General features: G+C 40.2%; 1 protein-coding gene across 1 annotated transcript; it reads left to right on the forward strand.

Annotated features, from left to right (window-relative positions):
* Positions 1 to 398: 398 nt before the first annotated feature.
* Positions 399 to 10,876, forward strand: tnfaip6 (tumor necrosis factor, alpha-induced protein 6). The gene is made up of 6 exons (XM_063888292.1): positions 399 to 537; positions 3,843 to 3,980; positions 4,596 to 4,757; positions 9,714 to 9,942; positions 10,513 to 10,553; positions 10,673 to 10,876. The coding sequence occupies exons 1-6, from the start codon at positions 438 to 440 to the stop codon at positions 10,792 to 10,794; spliced, it is 792 nt and encodes a 263-aa protein (XP_063744362.1). The 5' UTR covers positions 399 to 437; the 3' UTR covers positions 10,795 to 10,876.
* The last annotated feature ends 365 nt before the right edge of the window (positions 10,877 to 11,241 follow it).

Genomic DNA, 11,241 nt, shown 5'->3' on the forward strand with positions numbered 1-11,241 from the left:
TTAATAATTGTTTGAGTGAGTGCATGTTTGGTGTCATGTTGAAATCTTGAATAGTGTACTGAAACTTCCACTCATTCAGTTAAAAAAAAGGACCTTTATGTGTTATAGAGTATTGTCATAGATCCCAAATTGGGAGTGATTTAGTTACAGCAGCAGTGTGTTCAGGTATTAAATACACAGCAGCAACTAGACATGTCTACAGTGGAAAGGACATGATAATGTTGTAGATAAGTTAGACGGTGATGGCACTTTAACTTGAGAGAAGGATCTGAATACTTCCTCCTCCTGGTTTATTGTAAGTGACCACTGGTTGTCGGAAACCTGCAGTAGCTGTGTGTGTGTGTGTGTGTGTGTGTGTCTCTGTGGGGGGGCAGCAGCAGTATAAAGGCAGTAGCAGAATAGCAGAGCTCGGACACATCTGGAGGAACAGCTGCAGGATGAACTGCTTCACTCTGCTCTGCTTGCTGGGCTTCGTGCTCAAAGAGGCGCAGGCATGGGGCTACAAGGACGGGATATTTCATAACTCCATCTGGCTGGGTAAATCACTTTCTTTGGCTTTGGTCAATTTAGCGAGAAAAAAAGTTTGCTGCGCTGATTCACTTTGTTCTGAATCAAGTGCACTGAGAGGTGAGGTAAGACGTAAGTACAAGATGTTGTACTTGAGTAAAGTAGAAGTACTCAGATGTTGTACTTGAGTAAGGTAGAAGTACTCAGATCTTGTACTTGAGTAAGGTAGAAGTACTCAGATCTTGTACTTGAGTAAAGTAGAAGTACTCAGATCTTGTACTTGAGTAAGGTAGAAGTACTCAGGTCTTGTACTTGAGTAAAAGTAGAAGTACTCAGATCTTGTACTTGAGTAAAGTAGAAGTACTCAGATCTTGTACTTGAGTAAAGTAGAAGTACTCAGGTCTTGTACTTGAGTAAAGTAGAAGTACTCAGGTCTTGTACTTGAGTAAAGTAGAAGTACTCAGGTCTTGTACTTGAGTAAAAGAAGTACTCAGATCTTGTACTTGAGTAAAGTAGAAGTACTCAGGTATTGTACTTGAGTAAAGTAGAAGTACTCAGATCTTGTACTTGAGTAAAGTAGAAGTACTCAGATCTTGTACCTGAGTAAAAGTAGAAGTACTCAGATCTTGTACCTGAGTAAAGTAGAAGTACTCAGGTCTTGTACTTGAGTAAAGTAGAAGTACTCAGGTCTTGTACTTGAGTAAAGTAGAAGTACTCAGGTCTTGTACTTGAGTAAAGTAGAAGTACTCAGGTCTTGTACTTGAGTAAAGTAGAAGTACTCAGGTCTTGTTCTTGAGTAAAGTAGACGTACTCAGGTCTTGTACTTGAGTAAAGTAGAAGTACCAGAGTGTAGGAATACTCTGTCACAGTAAAAGTATTCTAAATGTTCCTCCAGTGAAAGTAGAAAGTACTCTCATCTAAATGTACTTAAAGTAGTGACAGTAAAAGTAGTCATTGTCTGATTGGTCCATTTCAGAATAATATCTCTGATATGTTTTATAATGATTGATCATTAAAGTGTTCTCAGAGCTGGTAAAGGTGCAGCTAGTTTGAATGGCTTTATGTACTGCAGGGTAGCTGCTGGATTTACTGCAGGTGAACTACAGTCTGATTTAAGGGCTGATTATATTTACCACCAAGTACAAGTACCTTAACACTTTACTTAAGTACAGTGCTTGAGTAAATGTTCTTAGTAGCTTTACACCACTGGTTGAAGCCTAATTATTGAGATGTAAAGAGGTTTTATTTACAGAATAACTATTAGAGCTTGAGGGCTTTAATAGACACGATTAATACCTTTTTGTTATAGATGAAAGATCTGCGATTTATTCCAATTATCTGACATTAGATTCGACATGCATTTGATATCTATTGTGATTTATTTCTGTATTTTTGGGTAAATTACTTTTTTTTTGCTTTGCTGTCGTAGTTCAAGCTACTGTAAATAAAAAAGTTGGTTACAATTTGAACTTAAAACCCAAATTGACTTAATAAGTGTCATAACTCGAGTGGATTACTAGATGTTTTCCTTCTTGTTATGGATCAAAATCAACCTGCAGTTTATTCCAATTTTCAGACTTTAGTTTCAACTTTATTAGCCTGTGTCAGTTTTTCCATCACGCTTTTTATTCACAGTTTGGATTTAGCCAGCTTTTGTTTTAATGCAAGAGTGACAAATTCCTTCACATGTAGTCTTCATGTATGTTACACTAAACCCACTTTACATGCAAGGGTGTTGTGTCTTTGCAAGCTCAGCAATAAACCCCCTCACATAAAGGCACATTGTGAGGACTAACGAGGAATAGTAATTAGGGCAACACAGCAGCTCTGCCAAACTGCATGTTTATGGGCTGGCAGTGCTGCAGGAGCCCAGTAAACACGGTGGAGTGACTTCATCTCAGGACTTTCCAAATGTAAACACATCTGAGAAAAGATAGCTCAACACATTTCAACTTCAGGAGTGGCTTTACATTATTGTACCTCTGCTGTAACGACTACAGGAGACTTTCCTCGAGTGCATTACTCTACAAACACCTGCAACTCATTTTATAAACCCCCAAATGTTGTTTTTACGAGGTGAAAGGTGTTTCATATTGCTTATAGGCCTAACATATCTGAATCACATTTCTTTCATGTCTGTTTTGGACAGTTCTTCATGTTTTCTCACTAAATATGGGCACTTTTACAAACTGAATGGGTTTAAAAGGCAGTACTTCCTGTAGTTGTGAGCACAAGAGTTTAATTAGTGTAGAACACATTCATCAAACAGGTTAAACAGATCAAAACATCAACTGAGGCTCATTTCTGAGTGCCCAGTTCTGCAGTCATCCATGAGTGAAACTAGAACAGGATCAGAGCTCCCACTGATACGAGCACCGAGCAAATGATCAAATTAACGGTGAGCTTTTAAAATGTAGGACAATCTCACGCAGGAAGCCTCTCTCTTTAATGTTTCATATGTTTAGCCTTCAACCTCTCACTAAACTTTGTCACCTATTTTGAAAAATGCAATACTTTAAGTAGCCCACTGAAGCTTGGAAACTGATCAGCACTTATGGAAGAAGATCTTTTAGTTGATATTAATGTCATTGTAAAAATACTGAATGAATGAAAGCCCTTCATTTAAAACCTCACTGTTTTTTAAAGTACAATATGTAAACGTGGTCATTGTGCAGCAACATGTTCCCTTTCAGTGTGTTATTGATATATGGGAGTTTCTTTTATTGCATCAATGTTTATAAAAGACTTTACTGTGGTAGATGTTTATGATTTTGCTCATTTTAACTCCTAAACATACTGTGGAAAGTGAAATCTGCAGCAATGCTTAATATTCTCTAAGATCAACTCTGAAAAGTCGACTGAGTTTTTCAGCCTGTTTTCAGCTTTGTGACAAAGCATTTTCCCGCTGATCCAAGAGGCTTTTAAGGACTGTATTTATGTTGAGAAGGAGGAGTATAAACACATAAAGAAACACTTCATCCTTCAATCTTTAACAAACAAAAGTCAACACATGGAGATAAAATGTTTTCAATGGCCACGAAGGGAATACAAAAGTGTAGACTGGGCTCTGGTTTCAGACAGAGGGTGAAAGAGAGACAGTATGAGAAAAATAAAGAGCTTTCTGAACATTAAAGCATGGAGACATGTCCCAGAAGAGACACTACATACTAATATTAATCTGAAAATGAACAGAATAGGGCCCCTTTAAGTGTGTAAGTAGTTACCTGTGGTTTCTGCAGACAGTCCTTCCTCTCTTGGATGGAGGTAACAGCTTTTTGTTGTCTCTCTCTCTCTCTCTCTCTCTCTCTCTCTCTCTCTTTCTCTCTCTCTAACAGAACAAGCAGCTGGAGTTTACCACCGGGAATCACGCAAAGGGAGATACCAGCTGACATATAAAGAGGCCAAGGCCGTCTGCAAGTACGAGGGAGGAAAGCTGGCCACTCACAAACAACTGGAGGCTGCTCGTCAAATAGGTCTGCAGAAACTCAAACCCCAAACACATGCAGAGCTCCTGTTAAAGGAGATTTACTATCGGGCAGTGAATGCATCATAATTCATCACTTGACTCATACTGGAAACACCCAATGAAAGCAGGGAGGTTTACCTTTCCTTTCTCCCGTGAAACACTTACAACACCATGTCTCCTGTAAGGGTAGACATACAAGGAATGCTCTTAGACCTCACATGTTCAGAGGGTAAAGGTCGAGGATGAAACACGTCTTTCCAGGAGTGCTTTGCTGTTTCATGAGCAGGTTTTAAGCGGCCTCAGGAGCATTGTTAAAGTCCGTTAACACCTTCTTGGGTGGGTAACATCCCCGTTCGTAGTTGGCATGGAGATTGAGTCCAGTCACTTGATCCTGCTCCCCGACAGAACAGTTTTCCCACAGCGGTCCACCCAGGAGGTCCCTGTTTTATCTGGGGCTCTGCTGAGTGTAACTCTGAGGCCCCCACAACAAAATAACAAACAGAGAGTCCAGGTTTCTACCTTTGAGGCTGTTAAGACTGTCCGTGCTCGCCTGGCAGAACACAGTGGTTTATTATCAGTGGTTGCATGAAGCAGATATATATCCTTTTGTGCGCGTGTTCAGGTTTCCACGTGTGTGCAGCCGGATGGTTCGACAGAGGGCATGTTGGGTACCCCATCGTTAAACCGGGCGTTAACTGTGGCTTCGGGAAGATCGGCATCGTGGACTACGGAGCGAGAATAAACAAGAGTGAGAGATGGGACGTGTACTGCTACAACCCAGACTGTGAGTACATGCTTTATATATAGCAGTAAACGTTGGCTTTAAGGAATAATTCACCCACAAAATGATCGTTTCTATATCAATGTCTAACCACGCGTAACCATTCTCAGATTCTTCTGCAGTCATCGACAAAGCAAACAGGCTAGACCAATTTTGAGTTAAGTGGCAAGCAATAAAAGTAACCATTCAAGATAGGAAAAAGAGTAGTATCATGAAGTGAGGAGTACGTAAATGGAGGCAGCATATAACAACATCAAAACTGCTTCAAGCAATTCATTTAAGAAGTAAGACCGATGTCAAAGTCTCATTTATCCAGTTGGATGCTCACAACTTCCCAAATACATGCATTTTTCTCTAAAACCTTACTAGTCAACTTCACTACTGCATAGATACTGGACCAACACAAAGGGAGTAACACGCTTGAGATATTGCTTAAAATTGGATAGAAAGTCCATTCATGATGGCTTCTGATTGACAAATCCAACATTGACGCATGCACAAAGAGGATATTCAGAGGTGGAACTGATACTGGTTTCACGTAAGCAAAATGTCTTGCAATGGGATCACGCAAATGCCAAATTTCCCCCCCCACTTCTTACAATAGCTGTCCGAGCACTGAAAGACATCCTTTGTTCGGACAACACCCTTCTTTGACCTTCATTTTTATCTGAACTACACCTCTGTGAAGTTCAGGGACTGCATCGTGCACCGCTGCAACGCAACCGAGGTGACAGACAGAGAAATATAAACTCAACACAACAAATCCTCTGTGGGGATTCCCGTTGATGACACACAAACACACTCACAAGGTGAACACTGAACCAGCGTCCCGGCTAGTGAATATCTGAGTGGTTTAAAGAGACTGTGGTTTAAAGCGTAGGTGATGACTGAGGCGGTGGTTAAGAATAGTCATCCTGTCTGAGGCTCTGCAGACTCACTTCAAACCACAATCTGTGTCCCACCCTGTGAGTTATCCTGAGGAGCCCAGGAATAAACCTGCAGGACCGGAGGTGAGGATAACAGTAACTGAGGAAGTGGAACAGTGAGTGAGTGGTTTTAAGAAGTAACACGCCTGAATGATTCATTTTCACTTTAATGTCAGCCATATTTCCCAATTCATTACGAGCCAAAGCACTTCGATATGTCCTTTGCCCTTTTTGTAAACGCATCTTAAACACATTTAAAAGCAATATTCTGGAAATAAACAGCCAAATGAAAAGCAGCTCTGCATTTTCTAGCCATCGTGACTTCAGTGAGTTAGAATAATCACTAGATCAGCATCAGAAAAAAACTGTATTCTCTATTAAAGGAGATGGAAATGTGTCTCACAAGTTAAACAAATAAAAACTGTACACATATTATATCATATTTAATCTTGAATAATTACGTTTTATTATGTATTATTTTCAAGTACAGTGGGGCAAAAAAATATTTAGTCAGCCACCAATTGTGCAAGTTCTCCCATTTAAAAAGATGAGAGAGGCCTGTAATTTTTATCATAGGTATACCTCAACTATGAGAGACAGAATGAGAAAAAAAAATCCAGGAAATCACATTGTAGGATTTTTAATGAATTCATTTTCAAATGATTGTGGAAAATAAGTATTTGGTCAATAACAAAAGTTCATCTCAATACTTTGTTATATACCCTTTGTTGGCAATGACAGAGGTCAAACGTTTTCTGTAAGTCTTCACAAGGTTTCCACACACTGTTGCTGGTATTTTGGCCCATTCCTCCATGCAGATCTCCTCTAAAGCAGTGATGTTTTGGGGCTGTCGCTGGGCAACACGGACTTTCAACTCCCTCCAAAGATTTTCTATGGGGTTGAGATCTGGAGACTGGCTAGGCCACTCCAGGACCTTGAAATGCTTCTTACGAAGCCACTCCGTTGCCCTGGCGGTGTGTTTGGGATCATTGTCATGCTGAAAGACCCAGCCACGCTTCATCTTCAGTGCCCTTGCTGATGGAAGGAGGTTTTCACTCAAAATCTCACGATACATGGCCCCATTCATTCTTTCCTTTACACGGATCAGTCGTCCTGGTCCCTTTGCAGAAGAACAGCCCCAAAGCATGGTGTTTCCACCCCCATGCTTCACAGTAGGTATGGTGTTCTTTGGATGCAACTCTGCATTCTTTCTCCTCCAAACACGATGAGTTGAGTTTTTACCAAAAAGTTCTATTTTGGTTTCATCTGACCATATGACATTCTCCCAATCCTCTTCTGGATCATCCAAATGCCCTCTAGCAAACTTCAGACGGGCCTGGACATGTACTGGCTTAAGCAGGGGGACACGTCTGGAACTGCAGGATTTAAGTCCCTGGCGGCGAAGTGTGTTACTGATGGTAGCCTCTGTTACTTTGGTCCCAGCTCTCTGCAGGTCATTCACTAGGTCCCCCCGTGTGGTTCTGGGATTTTTGCTCACCGTTCTTGTGATCATTTTGACCCCACGGGGTGAGATCTTGCGTGGAGCCCCAGATCGAGGGAGATTAGCAGTGGTCTTGTATGTCTTCCATTTTCTAATAATTGCTCCCACAGTTGATTTTCTTCACACCAAGCTGCTTACCTATTGCAGATTCAGTTTTCCCAGCCTGGTGCAGGTCTACAATTTTGTCTCTGGTCTCCTTTGACAGCTCTTTGGTCTTGGCCATAGTGGAGTTTGGAGTATGACTGTTTGAGGTTGTGGACAGGTGTCTTTTATACTGATAACGAGTTCAAAAAGGTGCCATTAATATAGGTAACGAGTGGAGGACAGAGGAGCCTCTTAAAGAAGAAGTTACAGGTCTGTGAGAGCCAGAAATCTTGCTTGTTTGTAGGTGACCAAATACTTATTTTACCGAGGAATTTACCAATTAATTCATTAAAAATCCTACAATGTGATTTCCTGGATTTTTTTTCTCATTTTGTCTCTCATAGTTGAGGTATACCTATGATAAAAATTACAGGCCTCTCTCATCTTTTTAAATGGGAGAACTTGCACAATTGGTGGCTGACTAAATAATTTTTTGCCCCACTGTATATCAAGTGTGCAATTAAAACACAATTATTACAAAAACATTATTCACAAGAGTTTCAATTAAAATAGATACAATATTCATAAACAGATAAATAAAATAGGAGGAGACCGAGGGGCAGACCCAGGACCAGGTGGAGGGGTTATATCTCTCACTGGCCTGGGAGCGCCTTGGCATCCCCCAGTCAGAGCCGGTTGATGTGGCCGTGGGGAAGGGAAAGTTTGGGGCTCTGTACTGGAACTGCCACCTCCATGACCCGACTCGGATAAGCGGTAGAAGACGGATGGATAAATGAAAATATCTTCAATACAGTGGGGTGAAATGACAGGATTACTGTGTGTTAGTGAAGGTGAAGGGCACTGTGATCTGTTGTTAATGTGCAAAGTATTAATTATAACAGCTGTGAACTTGATTATCAAAGCACTGTTTTCTATATGAGTGCTAAGCAACACATTTTACAGTCGAAAAACAAACCTGTAGATGCGCTTGGTGGACAAACGTTGTCATTGCAACACTTTATTCTAATTACTGATTGGCTGACATGAACAGAACATGATATAGATATACACAACTGATTTTGCTCCCCTCAAGAGCATGAATTCTAACATAATTACTCTTATTTCTTACAGTTTGTTATCCGTACTTAGTGGTTCTGATATTTATTGTTAGAGAAGAAAGTCACTTATTGAAGTATGATCGCATGAATTCCATGTTTTGATTTATTTCAGCTCCATAAAGTTTATTTTCCTCACGTCGCCAGTTCATTTCAGTGTCTAAATGAGACATGTTAACTGGTTCGAGCCACAGTGATGGATGCATATGTTTATTTTTGAATGATTCACAAATGAGAAACTCCGTCTAACAACATAACGGTCCTTCTCCCTGCAGGACATGTAGTGGAAAAGCTTTAGAGGCCATTGTTACCAGTTTCCACATATGTGTTTCATTTCCTCCGCTTCACAAAAGAGCTCTTCTCTTCCTAATTCATCCAGAGCTCACACGCAGGAGAAAGACCCCCCAAACCAAAGGGCTGCACGTGAACAGATGCACGATCCCACTAAATTAAAGTCCTGAATTCTGCCTGAGAACACACATTTATGCACATGTCCTTAGCTGACTGCAGAGCTGCCTTTTCTACTGCATTGATGTTCAAATGTTCCCCTTATATACGAAGACAGAGACTCTACAAGAGTTGCAGGAAAGCATACTACACTCCTGAAATACCTGAGGGTATGAAAGCAGACAAAATATGTTTTCTCTAGCATGAATATTCCAACCCTTTATGCTGCGCGCCTCCAGTGTGTCAGGATGTTTACTGGTTGAAACAGAGAAGGTTTCATGTTATTTTGTGGTGGTTTGCATCATTTCTTTATGTCTTTAAAGTTCCTTCACAGGCTGAGTTACTCATACACTCTGGTATGCACAGGCTAGGATGACCTTCCACCTCTCTTTGAATGTTTAATTATCCATGCTTCATATTTTCTAGACATATATATTTACTATTATTATTATACACTAATTAATTAAAGTTATTTCAATAATAACTATAATAATAAGGATGATTATGGGAGTAAAACACATTTAGAAATAAGATCAAACTTAAAAATGAAATGGTTTTATGCACTCAAAACACTGAATAATAATCACAACAATTAGGTTCAAATAAATGCAGCATATCAATTGCAACATGCACATACATCATTGATCACTGCAGCTTCTTAAAAGGGGTCTCCATTGTCTTCAACATCAACGGTAAGAGACTTTAATTTTAATTTGAACAACCCCTCACCCTCTACACACAATAAACACATTATGCATTTATATGTACTCAATTTCCCTCGAGTGAACACAGTTTTTAGAAGGAGGTCATTAATCATTTATGAGTGCAACTGAAGAAACACGCTGATGTAATTCTAACCTTGGGATTTGATTTGTGTGTTTTCCAGCTAAGGAGTGTGGGGGGGTGCTGACGGACCCTCAGAGGATCATCCAGTCTCCCGGCTTCCCGGAGGAGTACCAGGACGAGCAGATCTGCTACTGGCACATCCGGGTGCGTCTGGGCCAGAGGATCCAGCTGCACTTCCAGGAGTTTGACGTGGAGGAGGACTCGGGCTGCCTGGCCGATTACCTGGAGGTCTACGACAGCTACGACGACGTCTTCGGGTTCGCTGGCAGGTGAGGAGATTCAGAGGAAAAGTGGGAGGATTCTTACCTTGTAGCTCCAAAATCTTTATAGAACTTAAGCAGGGTTTGACCAATATGGTGATATAAGGTGCAAGGTGTACGGATGATGATATGATAATACAAAAGTTTGAAATCTGCCATGTCCTTGGACCCTCACATCGGACAAGGACAAACTTCCAAAGAAACCCCACAGAGATAATACATGTACAACATAGGTAGTCCAAAAGCTTGAGAACGCATGTGTCTATCAATCAGAAGAAGATGAATCCATTTGGATGTCAACAATCCTGTGGGAGCCATCAAAATACATCACGTAACAAATGTCAGAAAATACAAAATGAAAGGTTGTTTTGTCATAAAATAGACTAAAATAAATAGGGCTCGAGATAATGAATGAGTACAACATATAAACAATATCATCAAGTTAAAATACAGATAGAATAAAAGTGTACAAAACGATCAATTAAGGTTTTGATTCACGTATGTCTTTCTCCTGCATGTGTTTGAACTGAAGGAATATGAGTTTAATGTTCAAAACGGTTTTGATTTGCATGTTTTCAGATACTGTGGCGATTATCTACCTGACGATATCATCAGTACAGGTGAGATTTCCTCATCTTTAATAAGAAACACATCATTATTTTCTATCTGCACACTAATGGATCTCTCAATAACCGAATATACAAACAGATAAAACGTCTGTGATGTTTTTGTTTTGCAGGAAACGTGATGACGCTGAAGTTCCTGTCTGACGCTTCAGTCACAGCCGGAGGCTTCAAGTTACAATACGTCGCTATGAATGCGTCTCTGTTTCCTCAGAATCCCTCACCCTACTTCCACTGACAGACTCCTCCATACACTGTGAAACTGTTGCTGTGTTCATCATGCTGTTGATTTCATTCTGTGCTGTAATTAATATGTTCTTTAGCTCATTAAATAAATGATGTTGTCTTCAATTGTGTTGCAGTTCGTGTTGCTTTCCTAACAGATAAAATAAGCAACCCTAGCTTTCACCTTCCCTGAGGCTGACTCTATAGCAGTGGTTCCCAACCGGGGGGGGTACAGGGTACATATAAGCCTCATGCACTCATTAATAATGCAGGATTCATTTATTAAGGATTACTTGTTGTTGTGTTTACTGTTCTTGCAGCACTGGTTGTGATTTGGTGGTTTTACATGTAAAAGACTATTTATTGAGACATTTAAAAGTACAAAAAAATAAAAGTACAAAATAAATGTTGCTGTGTAACAAAAAAAATAAAGGTAAAAATAACAAAAATGAAAGGTTTG

The sequence above is a fragment of the Eleginops maclovinus genome, chromosome 7 (assembly GCF_036324505.1).
Source record: "Eleginops maclovinus isolate JMC-PN-2008 ecotype Puerto Natales chromosome 7, JC_Emac_rtc_rv5, whole genome shotgun sequence".
In the NCBI taxonomy this organism is placed as follows: Eukaryota; Metazoa; Chordata; class Actinopteri; order Perciformes; family Eleginopidae; genus Eleginops; species Eleginops maclovinus.

Excerpts from the sequence above, each read along its gene's own strand:
- tnfaip6 (XM_063888292.1), top strand. The coding sequence starts at position 438 with ATGAACTGCTTCACTCTGCTCTGCTTGCTGGGCTTCGTGCTCAAAGAG. Across the intron at positions 538-3,842 it reads TCATAACTCCATCTGGCTGG|AACAAGCAGCTGGAGTTTAC; the intron begins GTAAATCACTTT and ends TCTCTCTAACAG. Across the intron at positions 3,981-4,595 it reads GGAGGCTGCTCGTCAAATAG|GTTTCCACGTGTGTGCAGCC; the intron begins GTCTGCAGAAAC and ends GCGCGTGTTCAG.